Source organism: Canariomyces notabilis (assembly GCF_033297395.1).
Source record: "Canariomyces notabilis strain CBS 508.74 unplaced genomic scaffold N656scaffold_1, whole genome shotgun sequence".
NCBI classification, from domain to species: domain Eukaryota; kingdom Fungi; phylum Ascomycota; class Sordariomycetes; order Sordariales; family Chaetomiaceae; genus Canariomyces; species Canariomyces notabilis.
This window is the reverse complement of record NW_027041823.1, coordinates 887,764-912,194: the sequence shown is the minus strand read 5'-3', so window position 1 is coordinate 912,194 and position 24,431 is coordinate 887,764. Positions and strand designations below refer to the sequence as shown.

At 55.0% G+C, this 24,431-nt stretch overlaps 8 protein-coding genes across 8 annotated transcripts in view; 5 read left to right on the top strand and 3 right to left on the bottom strand.

Moving 5' to 3' along the window:
• Positions 1–431: 431 nt before the first annotated feature.
• On the top strand, positions 432–1,493 carry N656DRAFT_786040 (Prefoldin alpha subunit; the record flags this gene model as incomplete). The annotated part of the gene is made up of 5 exons (XM_064816486.1): positions 432–471; positions 612–767; positions 1,008–1,126; positions 1,202–1,319; positions 1,426–1,493. The coding sequence occupies 5 exons, from the start codon at positions 432–434 to the stop codon at positions 1,491–1,493; spliced, it is 501 nt and encodes a 166-aa protein (XP_064674811.1).
• Positions 1,494–1,949: 456 nt separating this feature from the next.
• On the bottom strand, positions 1,950–3,882 carry N656DRAFT_23675 (uncharacterized protein). Its single transcript, XM_064808972.1, has 5 exons — positions 3,846–3,882; positions 3,586–3,793; positions 2,948–3,537; positions 2,611–2,898; positions 1,950–2,558 (listed from the first exon to the last, which is right to left on the bottom strand). Exons 2-5 carry the CDS (start codon positions 3,655–3,657, stop codon positions 2,039–2,041), a joined length of 1,470 nt encoding a protein of 489 aa, XP_064674810.1. The 5' UTR covers positions 3,658–3,793; positions 3,846–3,882; the 3' UTR covers positions 1,950–2,038.
• Positions 3,883–6,443: 2,561 nt separating this feature from the next.
• N656DRAFT_743319 (P-loop containing nucleoside triphosphate hydrolase protein) lies at positions 6,444–8,835 on the top strand (the record flags this gene model as incomplete). Its single annotated transcript, XM_064812854.1, has 2 exons — positions 6,444–6,842; positions 6,895–8,835. The coding sequence occupies 2 exons, from the start codon at positions 6,444–6,446 to the stop codon at positions 8,833–8,835; spliced, it is 2,340 nt and encodes a 779-aa protein (XP_064674809.1).
• Positions 8,721–10,734, bottom strand: N656DRAFT_743315 (WD40 repeat-like protein). Its single transcript, XM_064812853.1, has 3 exons — positions 9,809–10,734; positions 9,118–9,733; positions 8,721–9,056 (listed from the first exon to the last, which is right to left on the bottom strand). Exons 1-3 carry the CDS (start codon positions 10,580–10,582, stop codon positions 8,971–8,973), a joined length of 1,476 nt encoding a protein of 491 aa, XP_064674808.1. The 5' UTR covers positions 10,583–10,734; the 3' UTR covers positions 8,721–8,970.
• A 2,496-nt stretch (positions 10,735–13,230) lies between these two features.
• Positions 13,231–14,295, top strand: N656DRAFT_773313 (uncharacterized protein). Its single transcript, XM_064814035.1, has 4 exons — positions 13,231–13,333; positions 13,411–13,752; positions 13,856–13,950; positions 14,038–14,295. The coding sequence occupies exons 2-4, from the start codon at positions 13,659–13,661 to the stop codon at positions 14,086–14,088; spliced, it is 240 nt and encodes a 79-aa protein (XP_064674807.1). The 5' UTR covers positions 13,231–13,333; positions 13,411–13,658; the 3' UTR covers positions 14,089–14,295.
• Positions 14,074–17,472, bottom strand: N656DRAFT_773312 (uncharacterized protein). The gene is made up of 3 exons (XM_064814034.1): positions 16,949–17,472; positions 15,420–16,888; positions 14,074–15,360 (listed from the first exon to the last, which is right to left on the bottom strand). Exons 1-3 carry the CDS (start codon positions 17,103–17,105, stop codon positions 14,281–14,283), a joined length of 2,706 nt encoding a protein of 901 aa, XP_064674806.1. The 5' UTR covers positions 17,106–17,472; the 3' UTR covers positions 14,074–14,280.
• Positions 17,473–18,503: 1,031 nt separating this feature from the next.
• Positions 18,504–21,325, top strand: N656DRAFT_803818 (aPHC-domain-containing protein; the record flags this gene model as incomplete). Its single annotated transcript, XM_064818326.1, has 8 exons — positions 18,504–18,596; positions 18,687–18,873; positions 18,974–19,113; positions 19,174–19,354; positions 19,436–19,582; positions 19,711–19,814; positions 20,576–20,742; positions 20,831–21,325. The coding sequence occupies 8 exons, from the start codon at positions 18,504–18,506 to the stop codon at positions 20,994–20,996; spliced, it is 1,185 nt and encodes a 394-aa protein (XP_064674805.1). The 3' UTR covers positions 20,997–21,325.
• Positions 21,326–23,078: 1,753 nt separating this feature from the next.
• The window catches only part of N656DRAFT_793739 (uncharacterized protein), a gene marked incomplete at both ends in the record, with an annotated part of 1,683 nt that continues 330 nt past the window's right edge, over positions 23,079–24,431 (top strand). Inside the window, one exon of the mRNA XM_064817197.1 lies at positions 23,079–24,410. Within this exon, the coding sequence (XP_064674804.1) occupies positions 23,079–24,410 (1,332 nt within the window). The remainder of the gene's footprint in view (positions 24,411–24,431) is intronic.

Below are 24,431 nucleotides of genomic sequence, written 5' to 3'. Positions count from 1 at the left end.
TTTGTTTCGAAAGAGTGAACATTTCGAGAAGACGATAGTCGTGATTCTTAAGATACCTGGAACTGCCCGTCCGTAAGATGAAGAAGGAATATGACATCTTGCCAGAGTAAGTACCAAACTTCATACGGCATTCCTACCTTATATGTAGAATCCTCTTCCTGTGCGGCCGGCGTTGACAACGGCGTTGGACGGAGATACCTATCCCAGCAGAGCGAGACCCGCGCGGGAGTCTCGACTCGCGACCAAAAAGTTGGAACGAACCCCGCTCAAAAGAGCACCCCACATAAGAATCTATCGGATTATCGGGGCAGCAATGCCTCGTTTCTTTCAAGGCATCGCAGCCTGATTGGGAAGTCCCGTAACCTCATCATTGCATCCTAGCCCTTGCACCTTCGCAAGTCCTAACGTCGCGAAGTCAAGTCCTACCAGAAATGGCCAGCCGCGGCGGTCAGCAACAAGGGGGCGAAACAGGTCAGTTCCTTCGATGTTCTCAAATGCAACCCCAAACTGCACAACACTCTGACCTCCATGACAACTCCCTGCCCCACCGTATCGCTCACTTGAACACCAACTAAAACAGAACTTGTTGAGCTGATCCTGACACGCCACAGTCAGCCTTGACACCCTCAGCGCCCAGCAGCTCAGCGCCGTCAAGAAGCAGCTGGACGAGGAGGTTGAACACCTCTCGACGTCGTATGCACAGCTTGCCGCGGCCCAGGCAAAGTTTAAGGAGTGTCTACGGATAGTCAAGACGGGAGGGCTTGAAAGTACGTGATCACTCCCTTCCTCACACACTAGCCACACACTCTCTCTCTTCCTCGCTTTTCTTTCCGCTTTGCTTCTACTTCTTCTTTGTCTTATATTCTCATCTTCATTTCATCGGGTTTTCCCCTCCCTTGCACTTCCTCTTGGCTCAAGTCAAAACAACCCCATGAAGAACGCATCCCTGAACTCAACCCACTCCCATTGGACAACAATCAACTGCCCAGACCGTTTCCTCACCAAAGGCAAAACAGGAGAGAAGCCCGTCCTCGTGCCACTCACAAACTCCCTCTACGTCAAGGGCCAACTGGCCGATTCCGACCGGGTCCTCGTCGACGTCGGGACAGGCTTCTATGTCGAAAAGGTAAGACACAGACCCCCCACAATTCACCAGCTTGGCCCCATTTCTGACTCCCTCCACCTCTTCTCGCACTCGCAGGATACCAAAAGCGCAACCGAATTCTACGAAGCCAAAGTCAAGGAGCTAGCGGGCAACATCCAGGGACTTGAAGCCATCGTGCAGGGCAAAACCAACAACTTGCGTGTGGTGGAAGAAGGTTCGTCGTCGCTTCCCTTGTCTCTTCTCTTTCCTCTCTCCGCTCTATACTCTCTACTGTCCCGGGGCGTATTCAAGTTGTGAGCTGACTTGAACCGGGTCACCAGTCTTGCGGCAAAAGGTATTAGCATCAAGCGCGTCTGCGTCGGGAGGACAGTCGTCATCATCATCATGACAGGGCCGAATCCTTTCCAAGCAGCCCAATAAGGCCATGGTAGCGACAAGGTCCCAACGGCATTCTTGGTTGTTCACCAGAATGGCACTTTTGTCACTCGCCTTGTACTAGGCAGCCCATATCTTTTCGACGGCCACAACCTCTTATGTCGCCTTCGTTCCGACCAGAACGTTCTCCATGCCTACATAATCTTCCCGCTGGTGTAATACTGGGATCCTGGCCCCAGGAACCTGGCCGCGTCCCACCCGCGGGCGGAATGTGTGGTTCTCTGCCTACTGCCAGTTGGTATGCTTCTGTTAAGGACATCTGGGCCACACCTGAGCCGGCCAGGGTGAAAAAAGACAATAACGCAGACAGCTCAGGGTAGCTCGTCCAGTCTGTATGAGAAAATCATCGCAATCGCACATTCAAGCAACCATGTACTCTTCCTCCCACCCTTGTCAACAATACATGGTCCACCGAGCCCAACAAGTCAAACATCAACCAAACAAGTCAGTACATATGTGCATATTCACACAAGCAGTTCCGTGATAACAGCGGCCTCATCAGTCGCCGCGATCTCTCAGCTCGTCGTCAAGCATCCTCTGTATCCAGTGAACCCAAGAGAGGAAGTGGTCCAGTGAGTCTTGAGTTGTGCCAGGCTCTCCTGGGCCGCCATCCTCTTCGTCGATTGGCTTCAAGAACTGGGTGGCGAAGCTCTCATCCCACTCTCGGGACTGGGAAGTACTGGAGCTCATTTCGTCGTCCCAATCATCGCTGTACAGCATGACACCACCCATAGTGATCGGCGGCGACTTGGTGTCCTTTCCCCATATGTGGAACAGATTGATCTCGAGATTGTACTGTAAGCTTATCGTGTATTTCCACGTAACTTTTCCGAGGACTTTCTCTATGTCGTAAGCTTTGATGAAAGTGTCGGACAGCATAATATTGGGGAAGTCTCCTTCGAGAGCATCTCCTTGGAATCTTAGGTTCATCTCCAGATCCTTGACGGTGAAGGGAACAGAGGAGCTGTCATCTGAGAGACTGGCCACCTTGCAAATCTCGAGAACCCAGTCGTGAGAACTGTGTCACTGTCAGTTTTCTTCCTGGGCAAAAGATCTGTGGACGGGCTTGCCTCTCTGGGCATGATGTTATCACCTCCACCTTTTGTTCGCGTTTTTCTTGTCGGTGGGCAACAAACGGACCAGGCGTATACTGTTTGAGTGGCTTCGTCTTCTCCCGTAGCCTCCCTTTGGCTTGAACCAATTCGAACGTAGTCTCGACACGTAGGTTCTTGGTTTCCAAGACAAGAGAATAGGCGGGTTCCGCTGGCGGTTCGAGGTACCTTCGCACAGACTCCGGCAGGTCCCCATCAGCTGCAGAAAGTCGAACCTTCAGGGCTTTTGCGACCTTCTTGTCGACCCTGCAGCAAGTCAGCAGACTCCAGGCGAAGAGCAGTATGGAACACTCACACGTCCATCATCCGGCCAGTGCCTCTGACTCCAATACGGCGGACAAGGTTTTGGAGCTCGTTGAAGGTGTAATCTGTCTTTCCTCTCTTCCACTCGTCCAGGGCAACCTTGCCAAATTGAACCCTCATTCGCATGGCGTTTGGGTCGTGTCTCAAGGTTCTGGCTGTGCGGTCGAGAGCTCGTCTCAGTTCTTGCTTGTATTCGACCTCGGCCGCGGCAAAGCCATCTGGCGTAGACGACTCCGGGTTCGAGCCGCCAACCGCCATAGGGCGGACGCCAAGATCTCCTCCATTGGATTGGAGCGATGCTCTAAATTGTTCTGTGCCGTTGCGCGGGGCGTGGATTAGGAACTGCGCTCGCCAGATATTCTGTCCTCCTTGCTCGTAACGCAAGTGCTCCCGGATCTCGGTAATGGCTCGGTTTGCCCTCTCCCTGTTCCTGCCTCTGACAGTAATGGCAGTACCATTTTCATCAATGTCGATCTTGCATTCGTATTGCGCCTCTATGCAAGAAAATACCGCCTTCAGATCCAGACTCGATGGCTCAATTTCTTTGAAGCCGCGCATCGGCGCCGGCAATACAACTTGAACCTGCGATTCTCAGTCATCGCTTCATGTGCCAGACTGATGGACACATACCCCTACAGTAAACAATGGCGGTTCTTTCGCCGTAGCTTTGTCGACACTTGAAGTGTACATTCTTCTCATCATGTTGATGACTCGATGTACACTATGGTTCGATGCGAAATTGGTGTTAAGGGAGCTGGAAATCTTCGAGGGAAGGAGATATTTCTTGTATGGCCCCGTCTCGACTGTTCAGTGAGCACATGGATGTTGCACAATCCCGCTATGAAAATTAGTGGGCGCAAAGCTGACTCTTGGATAAGGCCAATACGCACTTGGGTTACACTCGCGATCGCTGGAAATGACGATGGGTGAGCGACCAAGCCCAACATGACAAAAAGTCGGGATGGAAAACCACGGGGACCAGAAGTTCAGTCGAGGGGGAGTCTTGGGTGATCTGGACCAACCAAATTCAAGTGCCCGGAATCAAAGGAGGAAGGAGCAAACGCGGGCTCGTGCAGGTGGGTATCCAGGGGGAGGGCAGACTAGGGGCAGCCTTCTTCTGCCAGGCTCAAGCAGCAGCAAGGCCGGCTGACCGCCCAGGACATTGAGTATTTTCCTGCAGAAAGAGAGAGATTCGGGCAAGGAATTCCCATGGAAGTCAAGAAGCCCTGGAGAAGTCGGAAACAATAAGTAGTCGGTCTAATTTTTGGCCTAGGCTGAGGCAGTGAAGAAAGATGCCCGCCTGTCAGACCGGTTCAAGGTTTTGATGTTAGCGTTAGGGTTCCACGACCATTAGGAGTATACCTGATATTGAGGTAGCTCGATGCCGACCTACCTAACTGACAACGGTGCCTTCTCGCTATAAGTTGCGATAGTGGACTATCATGCCCCATGTCGATAGTTGGAGCCTAAGGTAGCTTCTTTATCAGTGAGAAGGTGATTGAGGATAGAGATGACGAGGGTAAGTTTGATGGATGTAGGGTCCCGTTTTAGTCCATTGGGTAAGTACGGTGAAAGCGAATAAGGTGGGCTATAGCTGAGGTACCGTAGGTAATTGGGGGGCGTTTGCTCCTTCCATGACAAACGAAGTTTGAAAGGCCAAACTCAAAAGGGAAAGAACACCCACAGAAATAAACAGCAGAGAATATTCAATAATAGCACAGACGCACAGGTGAGGTATGCCTGGACGCTGTGGAATTTGAGGGTGAAGTGAACTCCGCAAATTGGGACATCTCGGGCCACCGGCTACTGTCCTTTTCGCTTTCGCCGGCCATCCTTCCAGAGTCGGTCCACTCTTTCGTTGCCGTCGAGCAATGGGCCGATGAAGACGAGGCTAAAGCCGTGGAAGATTTATTGAAAAGTGAAAGCAGATATCCCTGCGACTCTGCGAGCTTCGTGATGGATCTCCCGGTCACCGCCATAGCCTGGATAATCATTGAAACTCAATTGCGGATGGGGACAGCGCTGGGGCACGACGGGGATGTCATGGTTGAATGTCATCATGACATCGTCTTGATTGTAGTGTGGCTCTATGTCTTCTACCCATGCATCAAGACGGTTTATACTTCAGGTATGAAACGGAGATCCTATGGACCGGACGTGACGGAGATTACGAGTAGGATTGATGAGAGCATACAGCACAGACCGCCGTACGCTGACTCTTCGCGGGGGAAACCGAAGCCGCTTGGCTGCTGCCACTCTGGCTCAACTGATGATGGGTTCCAGCATTGATAGAACCACTAGCAGTCGACCGAGGTGGAGGCGACAGCAACAGCAGCGAACCAGATTCGAAGGCAGCACGAAGCACCACAATCCATGACTTATCGAATGATCAAGGCCTTACGGGCGGCTCAACGCCTATGTGTACAGGCAATACAACCTCGTAGTCTCCCAACAGGAGCAGCCTCAACGGCCGCAGGCGGGACACATGGAATAGCACCATGCCAATGCTCAGGGTGTCCGCTGCACATCGCGCTTCACATATTGTATGATATCTTCTCACTTTGCAATTGCGTCGGTCAGGTCAGTCACATCGAGATCGACCATAGTTTACTCGGCTGCAACTTGATGGGTAGACTCTAAGCAGAATATAAGCCCAATCGAACAGGAAGGCCCTCAAAGTTACCTGGGGATAGGGCGGTTGGAGAGTTTATGCAGGTCTACAGAAGTTCAGGATTAGGGTCAAGGGCAAGAAGAAGATGTACAGATCTTCAATAAAGGGCGGACGTCGAAGGAAAGTCGATATTGCCCCTGGATAATGAAAACGAGCATTAGGGATTGCATCATGATTCACGGCATTCATGTTACTAAGGGGGCAAGGTTAGGAGGCACTGAGGCAGTCTCCATGATTTATGTCCATTGCGTAGACTTCATGACATGAGCATTATGGAACCTGGCCTGGAGACGGATATAAGCTAGAGTTTATGAAGGAAGGCAATGAGGCGATTGCCAGTGGTGGATGCCGTCGGCGCCGTAGTGGCTAGAATGAATGGTAGTAAAGTATACTGGGCCGAACAGGGGGACAATTCGATATGTTTGAACTTTGCACTAGAGTACTAGAATAGACTAGACTGTATGCGTTGGCATAGACGTTGCTGGACATACTCTCACATGGGATGATGGGAGTCACCGAGTCTTTGGATCTTGGTCTGCACTCTGCAGTGGGTCAAGTTAAGCTGCAGACGTTGTGGCTTGGCAGTTGTGTGACGTACCCAATTAGCAGGGGTTTTAATGGGCTCGACGCGTGAGTGGTGGGGCTAGACGCGTCTCTCTCGCTGTAGCTCCTACACGCGATCCCTTCGAGTCAGACAAGTGCGATGCCGCAGATATTCGACCGCTAAACTCAACTTTTGTATGCAACTCTTCGCATTGCCAGACGCCAATTGACACCGCCTTTACGACTACCACATATTGTACGCCAGAAATCAAGAATGCCCGGGCTTGTTGGCGGCTTGTCCAATCGTCGCAAAGTACAATATCTTCCAGGAGTAAACAGAGAAGACTCGGATGACGAGCTCGGGACAGAGGACCTTCCGTGGGAGTGGATTTATGAGGATGAAGCGGCTGGCCCAGACCCGGACGGCGGAAAGGGTAGGAAGAGAAAGAGGACCACGACCCAGCCGGCCGAGATTGTTGGCGCTCGCATGGGAAAATTCGAGTGCTATCTGGGAGACACCATGCTGCTCAAAGCCGAGCGCTCTAACGAGGCCTGGGTTGGGTTAATATGCGAGTTTCAGGAGGACGAGCTGGGCGAGATGGCTGCCAGGTTCATGTGGTTCTCCTCCCACCACGAGATTCGCGGTTTGCAGAAACGGACCGACTTCCTTGAAGTGAGTATGAATCCCCAGGGAGCCGCGGTCTTCAGCTAACTTGTTCATCTAGAATGAATTGTACATAACGCCGTCGTATGATGTTAACCCTTTGGCAACTATCAACGGCAGGGCGCACATCATGTCCCAGGCAGCCTACATGAAGAAGTACCCCAACGGCAAAGTCCCTCGCAAAGCGAAGGAGTTCGGCAAGGTGTTCATCTGCCGCCGAGGGTGCAACATGAGGACATGCACCTATACCGACGAGTTCGTGTGGGAGGATGTCTACCGGGGAAGAGGCGACATCGATGCTCTGCAGGATCTTGTCCGCAATGGCACCAAGGCTACCCGTAGGCGAAAGCGCCCGAAAGAAATACCCGAGGAGGACTATAAGATGGACGATTTAGATGGTGATGCTGGGCATGAATACGCCCCTGGAGTACCGCGCAGCCCAAAGAAGGCACGAATGCAAGACGCAGTCACTCCAAGCAGCAAACGAAGGACCCCCGGCAGCAAACCAGCGACGCCTTCCTCGCATCGCCGCATCCTAGTCAAGAAGCACCTCGAATTCACCCCGCTCGCCACCCGCATCATCTCCCCGCTGCATGTGCAGTCTTCGCCTTATCAGCTTGCCCGCACGCAGCTGCATGTCGCCTCGGTACCTACCAGCCTCCCCTGCCGCGAAGCCGAGTTCAGCCTAGTCTACTCCCACCTGGAAGCCGCAATCACAGACGGCGCCGGGACATGCATCTACATTTCGGGAACACCCGGCACGGGGAAGACGGCGACGGTCCGCGAGGTGGTCGCACACCTGGACGCGGCCGTGCGGGCCGACGAGCTCGACGACTTCATCTTCGTCGAGATTAACGGCATGAAGATTACAGACCCGCACCAGTCGTACTCACTACTGTGGGAGGCGCTCAAGGGCCAGCGCGTGAGCCCCGCACAGGCGCTCGACCTGCTCGAGCGCGAGTTCAGCCACCCATCCCCCCGGCGGGTGCCGTGCGTGGTGCTGATGGACGAGCTGGACCAGCTGGTGACCAAGAACCAGGGGGTCATGTACAACTTCTTCAACTGGCCGGGGCTGCGCCACAGCCGCCTGATCGTCCTGGCCGTCGCCAATACCATGGACCTGCCCGAGCGCACCCTCAGCAACAAGATCAGCTCGCGCTTGGGCCTCACGCGCATCACGTTTCCCGGCTACAGCCACGAGCAGCTGATGCGCATCGTGCAGAGCCGGCTGGCGGGCGTGCCGGGCGACATTGTCGATCCGGACGCGGTGCAGTTCGCCGCGCGCAAGGTGGCGGCCGTGAGCGGTGACGCCCGCCGCGCCCTCGACATTTGTCGGCGGGCGGTCGAGCTCGCCGAGGCGGATGCCAGGGCAAAAGAAGAGGAGGCTGAGAGCGTGCCGGCCACGCCGAGCAAGACCGGGCGGAAGAAAAAGGGCCACAACCTGAACAAGCAGGAGGAGGACACGCAGGTCAAAAAGAGAAAGGCTCCCTCGGGGAGGGTAACAATCGAGACGGTCCGGCGAGCCATCGCCGAGGCCACCAGCAACCCGCTCCAGCAGTACCTCCGCGCGCTGCCGTTCGCGTCGCGGCTGCTGCTCACGGCGCTGCTGAAGCGCACGCAGCGGACGGGGATTGCCGAGAGCACGTTTGGCGACGTGCTCGAGGAAATGCAGCGGACGCTGAAGCTTGCCGGGGAGAGCCGGCCGTTGACGCTGCTCGACAGGAAGGCTCAGGAGGCAACAACGACACATGCGCTGCTGGGGACAGACTCCGGGCTGATGACTATGATGCCGCCGGCTGCTCGCGCAAAGAATGCTTCGCAGCTTGTGCGACCGGCCGGGCTAAGCGTTGCGGCTGTGGATCTCACAGGGGCGGGTATCATTAACTTGGAAGGGCAGAGGCCGGAGCGGCCGAGTAAGATGCGTCTGGCCGTCGGAGATGAAGAGGTGAGGCTGGCGTTTCGCGACGATCCAGAAATCAAGGCACTTGGTATTATGCTGTAAAAGACGAGGCGCTATAAACTGATAGGCAAGAAGAATAGGATGGCAAGTCCCATTCTATCCCTCTCCTGTGCCGACATGTTAATGCTGGTGACATAGTATACAATCCTTAGGTCCACGCAGATCTCCCACTCCCGCCTAGTACTTCCTCCTCGACAAGGTTGGTTTCCATTCCAGGGGATGTGTCTGCGGTGTAGCCTCCGGATCCTCTTTCCATATTTTGACTGCAGAACATGTTAGTATTACATGGTCAACTAAAGCCAAACCCAAGGTTGAGGCACTCACTTGTCTTGTCCGCCTCGCCACAAATCAGCCTCGCGCCTGAGACGTCAAAGGTGGAGCTCATGATGCCGGACTCGGCATCGAGCGAGCCCGGCTGAGCGGTCGTGTCCAGGGCCTGGAAGCGGTACCCAGACTTCCAGTCCCAAAAGCTCATGGACCCATTGTCGCCGCCCGAGAAAAAGACATTCTGGTCGTTGACGGACAGGGTGTTAATGATGGCGTTGTGGCCCTCAAAGTTTTGCATGAAAGCGCCCTCAGGGCACTTCCATTGCTTGATGCTGCCCGTGCTGCCCGTGGCGAAGGTGAACTCGGTCGGGTGCGTAGCCAGTGCGCGCACGCCCTTCTTGTGGTGCGTCAGCACCCCCATCGTCTTGCCCGCCGCCAGGTCCCACATGCGCACCGTCGAGTCCAGGCTGCCTGTGATGACCTGCGGGTCGGCCTCCTGGCAGACGAGGTCGGCGACGGTGCCCGTGTGGCCTGACAAGACGTGCACGTTGCTCCGCGTCCGCATGTCCCACACGCGTGCCACGCCGTCGCGTCCGCCCGTGACGAGAACGTCAAGGGTAGGGTGGAGTTTGAGTGTGTACACGCCCGAGAGATGGCCGTGATAGTGTCTTATCTGCAAATGTTTCACATATCAGCATCCAAGCAGCAGACCTCCAAATTCTCAAGCCCGCTAATAGCCCCTACTCACCACCTTGTTGGTCTCCAGATCCCAGCACTTGACCATCTTATCCTCACCGCACGAAAACATGTACGGATGCCTAGGCGACACAGCAAGGCCGCGCACCGTCGAGATGTGGCCCGTCAGAGTCAGTCGCAGCTGGCCGGATGCCAGGTCCCAGATCTTGATGGTCCTATCCCCGGCGCCCGACGCGAACCACTTGTTGCCCGGCTCGACCGCCAGCGCCCGCACCCAGCCCAGGTGCCCACTGATGACGCGCTGGAGCTTCCACGGCGGGTGCCAGTCCGGCCGTGGCTGCGCCAGGAGGCTGTCGGTCCGGCGGACGAGGCTCAGGTTCTGCGGTTCGTTGCGCTGCTGCGCTGCTGCGGGCTTGGTGCCGTTTGGCTTGCGCGAGAGGACGAGGGCACTCGAGCTGGCGCTGCCGCCGGGTTTGGTCGCTGGTATGCCCTCTAGCAGCTTGCGCGCGTGTTCTTCTGATTGCGACGGCGCTTCCTCGGCAGCCTTGGGCTGCTTCTTTTTCCGTGGTCCGGCGGCGGGGACTTTGTTGGCGATGACGTCGGGTAAGGTCTGAACATCGCTGTACTCGGCGTGCAGGCGAAGGGAAAGGGCGGTCTTGGTAATGTCCGGATCCTCAGAGGCCATGCCCGGGTCCAGCTTTCTGCGCTTTCGGCTTGACGGGTCAGAACTTGTGTTGGAGTAGATGGACTTTGTCTTGCGCGCGTTCTCGCGGATCATGGCGTCCAGCCGCGAGACGTTGGCGCCATTGGCAACTTCCGCTGCCATGGTTGGAGAAGAGCCGTTTCGTTTCTGAGGTTAATGGACTGGTTCTTGACCAGGGACAATTGTGGACGATTACGGCCGCCTGGGAGAGACACTTGGGGACAAGAGAAACAATTAGATAAGACAGCTTAGAGTTGATGGTGGCGATGGAACTTCCAAGTTGCTAGTACAAATACGAGCTTACAGGTGCCGTGACCTCGCTTTTTCTCTCGCATGACGACAGGGGTTCCCTGTACCACGATTTTCCCATACAAATCGCTCAGTAATCAATTCACTCCCATGACCACGATGATAGAGTGACTTCATTGAATTGATACCGCTACCTCTGGCCCAACATCGCTTAGATGCATACTAATCTGGACCAAACCCGGATGAAATTTGTATTAGTTCTTGAAGAGGCTCTGCAACCTGGACTAAACCTAGATGAAATCTATATTAGTTGTTGAAGAGGCCCCATAACCTGGACCAAACTAGATGCAACCTGGATAATTAGCTGTAAGTTAAGGTTCTATAAGTTAAGGTCCTATAAGTTAAGATTCTGTAAGCTAAGTTCCTGTAAGTTAAGATCCTATGACCTAAGGTCCTGTAACCTGGAATAAACCTAGATAAAACTTGGATAGGTAAGGTCTTGTAAGCTAGACCGAACCTAGATGGAACCTAGACAGATAAGTTTTTATAAGCTAGACTAGATCTAGATAGAAACATGGAAAAACTCTTATAAGTCAAGGTCCTATAAGTCAAGGTCCTATAAATTGAGATATTATAAGCTAGACTAAACCTAGATAGAACCTAGATACTAGGTAAGTAAGGTCTTATAAGTTAAGGTCTATCTGTAAGTTATGGAGTTATTCAGGCCTAGTGAACCTGTATATAAGTCTAATTGTTAGTGCAAATGTTGTAGTATAGCTCTTGGCTATAGTGCACGGACCCGTGGTCACGGCAGAAGAAAAGCGAAGCCACGGCACCTGTGAAAGCTACAAATACGGAGTAAGTGGGGTCGAGGTTTTAGACCCACCGGAACATGTGGCTGAAGCTAAGGTAGCATTGAAGCCACACCTTGGTCCCATCGGGCTGGATTTGAGCGTGCAGTTTCTCAGGTACGGCGCTTCATTGGCGTAAGTATCCCAGTTGCACTTTTGCACACAACTTTGTCACTACATTAACCCCGGGGAACCAAATCATTACCCCGCTAATTCGATTCCTACCCTACTAAAGGAATTTTCCAGCTACCAAGCCACCTTTCCTCCTACAACCTGGATCCCAGCCCAGTGCCCGCTCTACAACCTTTCTTCGCGAAGACCTCGTTTTCTGAAGATTTGGCTCAAACCAGTCAATTGGGTGAGGAGCGCTGGGCATGGGCCGACCGGAAAGCGTTTTTCCAACCTGAAATCGCGTGCGATTTTGGCTCTTTCGAAAAGACCTCGTTTTTGAGCGATTTAAACCCTGCCTGAGAGCTGGAGCGAGAACTGGGCAATTACCCGATCGAGAAAGGCCGCTCACCTGCCACGCCCTAGCAATGCCACCACACTACGCCCACGCACGACCACGACGGCGCCCACGTATATTTCCCTTTTTGGCAAATGAGAGGCCATCACTACTGCGCATTCCTGACGGCTCGAGGGCGAGCCTTGTACGCGGGGGTGGGGTTGTGACGGCGTGCCTCTGCCTGGAACTAGGGACCACGGGGTATAGGAGTAGGGGGAGGTGCAATCCTAACCCTGACTTAGTTACGTGACCTCTATCAAGTGCCTGCTTAGGGCACAACAAGGACCCATTTAACCTGTGCGCATTGTATAGAGCCCTGTAATTCCTCTCCCCTACTGCTTACTCAACTGTAGATTCTATTACCTAGAGTTCATCTTCTTCTCTACGCAACAACGTTAAAGTTGTGGGTGGTTGTGGCTGAAATTGCATTTACGGGGCTTAGGGTGGAGTGCTGGGATTGAACCCTGGGGCGTGGGCCGATAAAAGTTCTGAGCAAAAGTGCAACTGGGACACTTACGCCAACAAAGCGCCGTACTCAGGTTAGCGTGCCCGGATGGCCCGACCCTGGTTCGCCTAGCTCAGTTCGTTCTGGAAGGCATCACTTACAAGACGTAGAAGCTCTCAGCAGTTCAAAAACATTCCTCAAATACTCTGACTTGTGTGAAATCCTTCACAACAACTGCACTCGTTTCTGTAACTGGAAATTCACTTAACCTCGATCCCTCTCAAATCTTCTCATTGCACGCAAGCATCATGGAAGAGCTATCCCAATATGCGATTCATGCGGCAGCTCGGGAGGGGAAGGGTGAGTTGCACGCCGCTCCTCGCCTAAGTCCGTTGTCGACTCGGCTGACCGAGTCCCACTCATTCTATCCAATTCAGCCGCCGTCGTCGAGTCTCTTCTCAGTGTCAGTCTTATCTCTTCTACTAAATGGTTCTTAAAAGTCTGATCCGGATGTCCAGGCAAACCCAAAGCTCGCCCAACTCAAGGACGAAGATGGCCGGCTGCCCATTCACTGGGCGGTATCATACAACCACCCCGAGATCGTCAGTCTGTTGATCAGCCAAAAAGGGTTCGACCCTGATGCCGAAGTAAATCTTCCTCTGCGGGCACAAGACTGATAGATGGCCCCCTGTTCCGCTCGCTCACTGACCTCCCCGTTCAGGACGACAGCGGTTGGACGCCCCTGATGATCGCGGCCAATGTCAAAGACTCGGACAAGGTCATAGACATTCTCCTTGCACGGGGCGCAGACGTAAACCAGACAAGTGAGTGCTGGCACGCCCACCTCCGTCTGACCCTCATCGAAGAAAATGGAATATCTTTTGACTGATCCCTTTGCTAGATAACAACGGTCAGGTATCGTTACCCTTCCCATCCAGCACCGCTTACCGCCCGTCCGCCCAAAACTATTTGACTGATCCCCTGGATCCCTCCTGCCAATAGACAGCCCTCCACTTCCTCGCCTCCAAAGCCAATCTCGACGTAGCCCGCAAGCTGCTAGAGGCCCACACCCCCCCGGCGTCGGCACGTGTGCGCGACAAGCGGGGGCTGTACCCCCTCCACCGCGCCGCCGCCGTCGGCTCGGTGCCCATGATCAACCTGCTGCTCAAACACCGCAGCCCGCTTAATGCAACCGACAGTGCTGGGCAGACACCGCTGCACCACGCCGTTGCTGAGGGGCATGGTACGTGACTCTCCTCAACCTACCTCTATGCTCGTTGAATTAGTGAAGAGGAAATGAAGGGCACAAAGCTGCAGCAAGGGGCAACAGCTGACTGAGGCAATAGGCGACGCGGCGATTGCATTGTTAAAGGCTGGTGCGGAGACGGATAAGAAAGACGTGGATGGGTTCTTGGCGTTGGAGTTGGCGCCTGGGAAAGATGTATGCCTTTTCCCTTTCCTTTATCTGTCCTATGTTGAGGATCCTATTCCATCTGCCTAGTTCCATAAAGGCTGACATCGAAGACAGGTCCGGAGATATATCGAGCGCAAGGCGGAGGAGGAAGGAATTGAGCTCTAAACATCTCGTGATGCCCGGATCCACGGGTAATACGTAGCAGACAGGCTACAATAGACACTCAGTGGATTGGCAGCGAAAACCCAGGGTTTGATATGGTATCTTTGCCTTCCAACCGGCAGCACGCTGATTGCTCTCGCTGTATAAGCTTGCACTCGCCGAGCCCCTTCAACTTAACACAAAGTCATGTGCACGTCACTTGATAGTCCTCTCCACCAAATCCCTATACATAGCCTTGACGTCCTCCACATCCGCTCTCAGCTCCTCTACCAACTCGCTCTTCTCCCCTAGCAGCTCAAGCGTGGTCTCGTAGCGCTCCCTCACCTCGGCCACCTCGGCCTCCAAGGCAGCGAGCTGCTTCGCGGCGGCCTTGTTTCCTTCCACCTCGCGCATGAGGGCGACGATCTCGGCCCTGGCCTCGTCGCGCTGCTTGGAAATCCTGGCCAGCTCCTCCCTGGCCGCCACCTTTTCGCTCTCGAGCCGGCGAATCGCCGCGCTCATGCGCTCGACGAGCTGCACCGACGGCCCCGCCGTCACCGTTGACACCGACACCATGTCCTGCAGCAGCGTCCCGCCATTCCCGTTCCCATTCCCACCACCACTGCCTCCGCCACCGGGTGGTTGTTGCTGTGGTGAGGACGCGGTCGTCTCGCCGCCCCCGAACGCGTCCTCGCCCTGCTGCACCTCCCTGTCGAGCGAATGGGGGTGTGGCGGCGCCTCCGAGGTGGTCGGGCTGAAGACAGACAGGGGACTGAAGATGCCGCTGCCCGCGCCGCCCGGTTGGGAGGAGGGCAGGGATGGACGGGTGAGAACCTGCGCCGAGGGCCGCCGGCTGAAGAAGCCTCCGCCGCCGCCTCCGCCTCCGCCGCCTGCGTCACTGTTGCTTGACGGCGCCGAGACCTTGCGCGGCCCCTTGCCGGTCAGGCTTGAGATGCCCAGGAAGTCGGTACTCATAGTCCGCTGGGGGGCCAAGAGTTGCGGGGACGCGGGGCGGCTATCGCGATTGATGAAGGAGCCGCCGGGGAGATCTTCCAGCCAGGACCTGGGCCGCTCAACGGGTTGCCGGAGGAGCTGTCGCTCTTCCCTTTCTACTTCCCAGGCTTGTTTCTCCTTGTCAAACTCGGCTTTTGCTTTGGCGAGCGCGGCTTCAGCCTCTTCGGCCCGCTTTTTGAGCGAGTCGAGCTGAGATTGGTAAGACTTGACGTCCTGTTGGATGGTGGGGATCTTGGTCTTGGTCTCCTCCAACTCCTCCTCGTGACGCTTCGCTCGGACGGTCTGCAGAAGGTCAGTATCATGTTCGAAAACAGGGATGCAAAACGCAGTCCTGTACTCACCGCCTCGCGCGCCTTCCGCCTCATCTCCGACTCCCTCCGCAGGGCCTCGTCCTTCTCCTTTTCCAGTCCCGTGATCCTCGCCAGCAGTGTCGTCTCTATTCCTTGCCAGTTCTCGCTCGCGATGGAGTACTGCGTCTGCAGCGTTTCAATCTGCCGCAACAGCTTGGCCTGCGAGTCGCCCGCGACGCCAGATGACGCCTCCTCGGCCCGTATCCGCATCGCCTCGAGTTTTCCCTCCAATACCTGCACCTCGGCCTTGAGCTCCAGCTCCAGCGCCCGAGCACGCTCGTTAGCCCTCTCAGCTTTCTCTCGCAATTCCGTAGCTTGCGCCTTGGCTCGGTCGGCAACAAGGTTCTTTTCCACCTTTAAGGCAGCCACCTCTTCCTCCAGATCTGCAATCCGCCGCTTGTCCTGCTCCCGTGCCTGCTCGTTCACCTTGGCCGTCATTGCATCTGCTTGCTCAACAGCCTTTTGCAATTGGGCTCGAAGCTCTGCAATGGTGCTGTCTTTAGAACGGATCTCGGGCCGTAGGACGCCGAGCTCCTTTTGCGTCTGGTCAAGGCGTTTCTGTAGGTCATCGTGCGTCCTTTCGAGCTCATCGGCCCTGCGAGCGCGCACGCGGAGGGACTCAACCTCCTTGTCCGTCTTAGCCTTAGCCGCTTGTAGGTTGCCGAGCTCCTTCTCTTCCTCGGCTATCTTGGCGCGGAGTTTCTTCAAGATGGCGCGGTGCTTCTGTTCTGTGCTTGCCAAGTTCTTCCCTTCCTCCATCAATTGCGCGATCTGCTGGTCCTTCTCTGCCAGCTTCTTCTCGACGCTCCCCGCGGGCGCGGCCAGCGCCGCTTTTCTCGCCGACTCTGTAGCTTCCCTGGCCAGGAACTGAAGCTTGGCCTCGAGTGCATCGATGCGCTCTACATAGCCGTGAATCTCTTCCTGATGCTGTAGCTGGGCCTCTTCAAGCGCATTGTCCCCCTGTTTTGCTTGTCCGTCATCCTCGGCGTCATCCAGGGCGGATTTAGTGCTTATTAATGAGTTAGCCACCGGGAGCACCATAGCTGGTGGGCTCTTAGGTGCCGACGTTACGGGATGCTGCAGGTCTGCGGAGCTTCTTGCGTCGTTTACTTCCTCAGCCGGCGTCTGGGTCTCCTTTTCCCCGTTTGCCGAAGCCTCATTAGCGCTTGGGTCTGCTGGTCGGCCGTCTTGAGATTGCCTCGAAACCTCTTGTGAGCCGCGTGTAGAGGCGGCATCCATGGAGACTTCGTTCGCAGCCGGGCTCGCAGCATCTATGCTGTCTGTTGAGTTGCGGCTCGGTGCATCGATGCTTTGGCGCGGACTGCCCTGCGTAGACATGGATGACCGAGCAGCGGAATCGGACTTCTGGCCTGCTGCCTTGGCAGCCAAAGCTCTCGCGAGCTTTTCTTGAAGGCGATCACTGGGACGGGCGTTTGAGGGGCCTCTCGAGGGACCTGCACCTGATCCCAGGGGTCAGCACACAACTGTGGCTGAGATACGCGGGGCGGCGCAAGACGTACCAGGATTCTGTTTTGCGGGTGACGCAGCGGCTGGCGGTTTAGCATCCTTCTGTTGCGCGGCGCTGTCATCGTTGTCGGCGAGAATGGTGTCCAGGCGAGCTTCCACGCCGGCCACGGCTTGAGAAAGAAAGGAACCCCATCGGGTCGGGGCCGCCATGGTTTGGGGACGAAACGAAGCGCGCGGTGAACGGTTGAGTTAGTCTGGCCATCAAAGATCGGTATGTACGGTGGTGGAGATCAACTGGATATGTGGCCCGTTACATCTAATTCATCGGGCAGAGGTTGGTTGGGATCTTGGAGATGAGGACTGGTTGTTCGTCTGGATGCAAACGACGCAGAGGATCGCTGGTTGAATTTCTGTTGGCCTCTCTACACTTTTGCTCCAACATTGACTAGCCCAGTAGCTGCCCGAGAACGTGAGCTCTTCATTGGTACATGTCGCTAACGCCGTCGTGTCGGACTGGAGGATTTGGCGACAGATTCTGGGATCCTCTGCCTCTGAGGGCATTGCGCAAGTTGGTTCTTGGCATTGATGTTCCAAGCCAGGACCTCGTATCGCCCAGGGTCAGGCAACCGCTGTCAGCGGCGCTCTGACATGCGGAGCCGAGCGTTAAGCGGGCACGGGCCACAGCAGCCAACTGGAGTCCTGGACATTTCGTTAACGTTTGTAATTTACACATAGTACCGTACTCTGTATTCGACGATTCATAACTCACTGAACGGACGGACACATAGGTATTATCGTGGATGTTAACTTCACCTTTCTCCCGACTACTAGCACACATTAACACAACAGATAAATGCAAACCCTGCGTTGCCTCTTACAGAATTCCAGAATAGCAGTAAGTATGTCTTATATAGAGGCATACCGGGTGCTCATATATATGGGGCTTTTTTCTGCGTATCTAAAATCATGTATTTTAAGGATAATGCTATGTATTTTCAATTGCTATCCCCGAGTGTGGCCCGTCTCTCCGATCATTTCGAAGTATTTGCTCCCTCAGCCTGGAATTGCTGGCGATTTCAGTTGGAAGACAATAAGACGGCGCAGAGCTCGACGGGAGTTGTCACAATGCAGCTGTGCACATTGACAATATTGATTTACTGCATATCTCGAAAATCTAGACACTCTCTATACATCACGGTGCTTTTGATTAGAGGAGCCGTTGGCATACGGTGCTTGACCTATTTTGGTGTTGCTCCAGCCTCTTCCGGCGCATCCGCTCCTCCACTGTTGCTCTCGTGCTGTGTTTCCTCAGTTTTTTGTCAACCGGGTTGCTGGTACACTCGTTTTGAACCTGAAATGCCGCTTTCCCGTATCACGGCATACATCACTGTCAACGTTATACGCACGCAAAATCCTTAACCGGATAGGCCAACAACTCGGCGTCTGGTAACGCTACGGAGGCAGTCGAGAATCCGACACATACCTAGCACTGGACGAAAGCACAAACGCGGGACAGCTTTGAAAGCCGTTCGAAGCCCAGCTACGTTACTTGCTCCGTGTGCTTGGCTGCATGCGGCACGGCGTCCTCTGGCCGTCGGGGGATGAGACATGGAGCTGGTATCGGCACTCCAGATTCCCTACCGGGAGTCGCGAGATGGGTTCTGGGGCGAGCAAACGTCGACACTGAACTGGTGCGAAGAGGTAACCGTCTTCCGTCTTCTGGATGTGCCAAACTTGTGTTGTGGCCAACCTGTTGTGCTTTATTGCTTACAGCCCAATGCTGTGTTCTAGGACTACAACATCTCGTTCTACTGCGCCGAGGTGGTCAATACCCTCACCAATCTCGTCTTTATGTGGCTTGGTGTCAAGGGCCTGCGCAATGTCGTTGAGTATTCGCACTCGCCCATCTTCATCTTGGTCTACCTGGGGTATATAGTAGTTGGTCTTGGCTCCATGGCCTTCCACACAACGCTCAAGTGTTCGTGTCAAGCACGCCTACCTTACCTCACCTACCACAGCCTGAACTTGTGTCCCTTTTCTGTTGTGTCCCGTTGTCTAAAGCCATTCACACGTCACAGATGAGATGCAGCTTGCCGACGAGCTGCCAATGATTTACACCGTCTGCATCATGACCTTTGCAACCTTCTCGTACAAAAAGTCCGTGAAGTTGCAAGTTCTGATCGCAACGACACTCATCGGGCTAGCTGCCTTCATCACGGTCAGTGCTACCTCAAGAAGGAACCACCCGCAGGCGTCACTAAGTCCCAAAGTGGTGCAGATATACTATCTTTATGCAAAGGACCCGGTCTTCCATCAGGTAGCATACGGCCTGATCACGGTGGGAACCATTTTCCGCGGCTTTTACGTGATGGAATGCATCTTGAGACCGGCCTTGAAGCGACGAAATCCGGGCGAATGCGGTCGCCTCATGAGACAGATGTGGATGCTGGCCCTAACCGGTGAGTCTCACCCCAGTACCTAGCCTGAAGCACCTTCTACATTCCTAGTTGCACTGACAACAACGATAACCGTTTGCAAAGGCATACTGATGTTCCTGGCCGGGTTCATAATCTGGAACATGGACAACATCTATTGCCACAGCTTAACAAGGACCAAAAGGAAGATATTGCTCCCGTGGTCAATGTTACTTGAGGGTCATGGCTGGTGGCATATCCTGACTGGTCTAGGTAAGTCTCTGTCTCCATTCTATGGACTGTTTCTCTTGATGACACTGACATGGCGCGCAGGCGGTACGCAATCCTTTTTCTTGGGTGCCATTGTTGTTCCTAGGCGCTGACTCTCATTGCATCACCAGCGTACCATATGATTCTGTGGAGGGTGTGGCTGAACCGCTGTCTCGACGGCCGAGAAAAGGAGTTCATGTTGGACTGGATGCCGTTGCGGTCCGTCCCGCAGGTTGTCCACAGGCACCGGGTCTCTGCCGGTAGCGCGAGAGAGAAGATCCAGTAGATCTGCTCCGTTTTCCTGCCCGAGTAACTCGGCGGGGGAGTTGTCGTTCGGGGCTTACAGATGTGCTAGCATCTTGTTAAACTGGGCGTCATCTAGAGGCAATCTGCTACCTAATTATAGGATTGGTTAGGTCCATGGAGTTGAACAGAGGGGATACCGATTAGGCCATGTCTTGCCATTTTGGTCAACCAGCAGCTGGACAGAGACACTGCGGTGCCAAGGGCTGCTTGTAGACAATCGGAAATTGTATCTGTAACTTGAAGTGTTGAAGTCAAAAACACAACTTGAAGTGGTTGCCGGTGGCATATGCTACTGCATTCTGTTCGCCATGTGCGCCTATTCTTTCGGCACTGTATGCCCAATGCCGCGTGCCACTGCAGTGCCAGTGATGAGTGAACCACAGCGAAGTGATGAATTTCTCGAACCGTTCGTACACACGACACTAACTCATGATGTCCCTCCCACATTAAGAAGTTGCAAGCGGGCATTTCATCCTTTCACCTTACCGATTTGAGGCGCTTTCAAGATCTTGAACTGCGTATTTTTGATCAGCTCAGACCCGAGTGGCGCACACTGCTCAAGTAGGCGAAAATGTCAATATCAAACGAGGCGCTACAAAAGGTGAGCGAGTCATCAATACCCAAGGGGTAACCGGGGTTTGGGCCAGATGCGGGCGTGCCGTGTATGCTAACACATACATGTGTCAATAGCTGGTGAGGGAGATTGAGTCCCAGGCCATCGCCGCACAGCAGCAGATCGGCCTGGTCCGCACGCAGCTCGGGAGCAAGCAGCGTGAGTTACGGCTGGCCCAGCTTACCCGCAGTGAGATCTTGTCCTTGCCTCCTGATACGGCCGTCTACGAGGGGGTTGGGAAGATGTATGTTTTTCCTTCCCCTGAACCCTTACCATCACTCCCCGCTTCTCCACCAGCAAAGAGGTTGGGGTTGCTAACGCTCTTTTTGCAGGTTTGTCGCGGTGCCCGTTCCGGCGCTTCAGGAGAAACTGGGTTCGCAGATCAAGGACATCGAGACAGAAGTGGACGCAATGGGGAAGAGGCTGCACTATCTCGAGACCACAGCCAAGAATAGCCAAGAGCACATCGAGAAGATGCTCAAAGGTGGTGGTCAGTGAGTTTGGGTGACCAGGCCTGGAGATGGGGGTTTCATCTGGACCGGCCCTGGAAGTGGGAGCCGGGAGCCGGGAGACAAGAGACGGGGATGAACCGGCGCTGACCAATGCGGCTTGATTACCTTACTTTGAAGATTTCCATCGGCCTCTCCGGTACTGTACATACATACGCCATGCTCTGATGTGAATTCGTTGAAGGAAATGATATTTGACGTTTCGGTGCCAAGGCTCGATTTGTCCACAAGGGACTTGTTGGAATTTCACAATTGTTGCAGAAATGCACTGCGCCCAAGGCTTCGACGGATACCGCACAGTAGATGTGCACTGTGGAGGTTGGATTCAAGTGGCAGCAAACGACGTTTGGGCAGCGGATCAAGTGGACTGAACTTTGGGGTTGAGCACGAGCGCAGAAGAATCCAAGGTGAGCACATATTATTAGTGCTTCATACCTGTACTTCGTACATACGCAGCGATCATGTTTCTTTCCAGGGTTCCAACTGATGGCGGGCGTCTCGCCTTCCACAGATAACCATGGTTTCAGACTCCCGATTTCTGCCAGTCCTCAGCTAATCAGGAGGCCACTGCAGGTGACTTTGAGACGGTGCGCTTGTCTCTCGCGGCTACTGAACGCTTCTCCGTCCAAGTCCCACCCGTCTGCCGCGGGCGCAAGCACGACATTGCTACCCAATCCCCACCAGGGCAAGCCAAGGTGTACTACGAAGGTCGGGGCCAAAAGTCTTTCCACCACTTCGTTAATGCACGGGCCATACAGTATACACGACGTAAATGCTAGCTATTTCGCACAGTATTTTCTAGCCCCTGCTCTTTCGCTAAGTTCCGCTGCACGCTAGGCCCATTCAAGTACCCGAGCAGTGCTGCAACACTCTCATTACTGTCTAGAGGCACTGTAAGGGCGCTGAAGCAGATGGAGGACGAAGCACTGTATGACCCGTGCGCTAGCTTAACGACTTTGTGGAAACACTTTTGGCCCCGACCTCCGTACTGGTACCTGACTTACCCGCCATGCGAGCCCAGCCCTTCAATAGCATTGCACTTCTGATACTGTACGTACATACAATATCGGAGTTTCACTTTTCAGTACATATACGGCGTTCCCAAAGACCCTCTCATTGTATTCGAGGCTACGCTACCGAATATCGCGAGCTCAGGTAATTGAGGGTGCTGCGTCAGCATATCATCTGGAAACCTAACGCTTTTCCCATGGCGCACAACATGATGCGTGCCCTAAGGTAAGGCTCAGCTCCCGTCCCGAATTCTCGTTCACTTCACCCCTCCAAAGTCCAAACTGCAAACCTCCTTAAGGTAGGTGGGGTACGTAATGTTAGTTATTTCTCAGCCCCCATCCCAGCCACCATCCGCTCTGCAACTGAACGCGCCGGGAAGGTCTCATCCCCGCCTGTGAGAGGCTTATCCAATGCCCAGCCCGGTGAGCCAACCAACTGGCGGCCACCGTGGGAAAAATGTCTTCCCCACCCCTTCCCTCTGCTCACAAACAAGGGTGCAATACCTGACCGGTACGGGTCCCCTCGGCCAGGCTGCCATTATGCGCTCAGTGGTCCCGGGTACCTGCCACTCGGCCAGCCCATGGAACCTGGTCGCAGGTTACGCACTGTGCAGGCTTAGAGGGCAGATGCCACCGTCCTGATTTGCCCAATGTGTTCGCAGCTAATGCAGCCCTCATCCGTGAGACCCTCCCATGCTTGAGCCTTCCCTGCTGCCGCGCCGCTGAATAAATGGTGGGATCACACCCCGCTCCGGTTGGCGGCTGACATCCTTCCTCCCTCCTGGCCCCCTCCTCTCTCTGTGCCGCCGCCGACCAGAAGGATTCCCTCACCATTTCCCGCTCCTCAATTTCTGGGTAACTGCTCGTGAGAGGGAAGCAAGTCACCCAAAGCCTCTTGAGGAGACTTCGACGAGACCAGATTCGCAAATTCCCGTCCAGGCGAACCCTCCTCGTATACCTCTTCCAGGAGGAGGATTTCAGTGATATCGGTTCATCTAGCGGGACGCAGAGAAAAGGTGCTGGCACTGTTGTTCTCCTCTTAGGCCCGTACGTCCCCCAACATGTCTAGCTACTCCAGCGACGAAGAGTCGGTCAACTTCAGGTACGTCCGGCGCGAACGGTCACCGATGCGCCGGGGGCCTCCTCCGCCTCCGCCTCCGCCAGGGCCACATCATGTCCAAACCGTTGTCAGGCCCGTGAGTCGCCATCGCACCTCGGGCTACTACTACCATCCCGAGAGCTCTCTCGCGCCGGAGCGGACCATTATAACGGCCCGTTCCCGGTCGCGGGAGAGACGGTCTCCGCCGGTCGGGCCTCCACCCGGCCCGCCGCCGCCCGGTGCGCCCCAGGTTGTCATCAACCAGCCATATGTTGCGCCGCCGCCGAGGCGCGGCCGTGACCACGACTCGGACTACTCGTCGGACGACTCGTCCTATGTCTCGTCACATCACCACCGCCATCGCAAAGGGCACCGGTCGCACAGCCACGTGCGCAGCCGGTCGTCCAGCACGCACAGCTACCTCGAGCGGGAAATAGAAAGGAGCAAAGAACGCCTCATGGCCATGCAGCTCGCCAACCGTGAAAAGGAGGGAAAAGATCTCGAGCTCGTACGCATCCAGGCCGAGCTAGACCGGATCCACCATGAGGATGAGCGCCGTATTACCCACGACAAGTACAGGCAGGAGTTTGAGAACGAGCACCTCAAGCGCGAAGTGGAACGGTTCAAGTCTCGGGAGGAAAAGGAAAGGATCGAAAGGCTGCGCGAAGAGCAAGCAGCGCTGCTCAGGGAGAGCGAAGAATTGAAGCGCATCAAACGCCGCGAAGAGGAGGCCCAGCACGAGAAGCGGATTGAGAACGAAAACGAGCTCAAGCATTTCAAGGATGAGCAGGTACGCTGGCGGCGCGAGCAGGAGGAAAAGGAGCGAGAAAAGCAGATCAAGTTGGAGGCCGAGCACCAGGCTGCCATGGCTGAGCTGGAGAAGATAAAAAACGAGAGAGTGAGGAAGGAAGAGGAAGAGCGCATCAAGCGCGAGCTGGAGCTTAGATTACTCGAGGAGGAAAAGAAGGCGGCGGAGGAGCGGGCGCGAAAGGAGAAAGAGGCCGAGGAGATCATTGCCCAGTTCAAGGCCAAAGAGGCCGAGCGCCTGCAGAAGGAGAAGGAGGCCCAGGAGGCGTTTGAGAAGGAGGTGCAGCGCCGCATGCAAGAGGCCTTGATTCAGTCTGGCGTCGACGAGAAGGACATTGAGGCCATCATGAAGAAGGAGAAGATCAAGAAAGATAGAGAGGAGGCGGAAAGGCAGGCCGCAGCCCGGCCCGTCTACACTCGCATGTCTCTTCGGCACCTCGCCATCGAAACTCTTGATCACTACAAGATTGAGTGGGAGTGGGATCAGGTGAGCCCAGCAGCCCCCCCC

Coding starts and splice junctions, on each gene's coding strand:
- N656DRAFT_773312 (XM_064814034.1), bottom strand. CDS start 17,105: ATGGCGGCCCCGACCCGATGGGGTTCCTTTCTTTCTCAAGCCGTGGCC. Junction 16,889..16,948: donor ACCCGCAAAACAGAATCCTG/GTACGTCTTGCG, acceptor CCCTGGGATCAG/GTGCAGGTCCCTCGAGAGGC. Junction 15,361..15,419: donor GGCGGAAGGCGCGCGAGGCG/GTGAGTACAGGA, acceptor GACCTTCTGCAG/ACCGTCCGAGCGAAGCGTCA.
- N656DRAFT_773313 (XM_064814035.1), top strand. CDS start 13,659: ATGATCAACCTGCTGCTCAAACACCGCAGCCCGCTTAATGCAACCGAC. Junction 13,753..13,855: donor CGCCGTTGCTGAGGGGCATG/GTACGTGACTCT, acceptor CTGAGGCAATAG/GCGACGCGGCGATTGCATTG. Junction 13,951..14,037: donor AGTTGGCGCCTGGGAAAGAT/GTATGCCTTTTC, acceptor CATCGAAGACAG/GTCCGGAGATATATCGAGCG.
- N656DRAFT_743315 (XM_064812853.1), bottom strand. CDS start 10,582: ATGGCAGCGGAAGTTGCCAATGGCGCCAACGTCTCGCGGCTGGACGCC. Junction 9,734..9,808: donor ATCTGGAGACCAACAAGGTG/GTGAGTAGGGGC, acceptor AAACATTTGCAG/ATAAGACACTATCACGGCCA. Junction 9,057..9,117: donor TGGCGAGGCGGACAAGACAA/GTGAGTGCCTCA, acceptor CATGTTCTGCAG/TCAAAATATGGAAAGAGGAT.
- N656DRAFT_23675 (XM_064808972.1), bottom strand. CDS start 3,657: ATGATGAGAAGAATGTACACTTCAAGTGTCGACAAAGCTACGGCGAAA. Junction 2,899..2,947: donor ACTGGCCGGATGATGGACGT/GTGAGTGTTCCA, acceptor GACTTGCTGCAG/GGTCGACAAGAAGGTCGCAA. Junction 2,559..2,610: donor ATAACATCATGCCCAGAGAG/GCAAGCCCGTCC, acceptor ACAGTGACACAG/TTCTCACGACTGGGTTCTCG.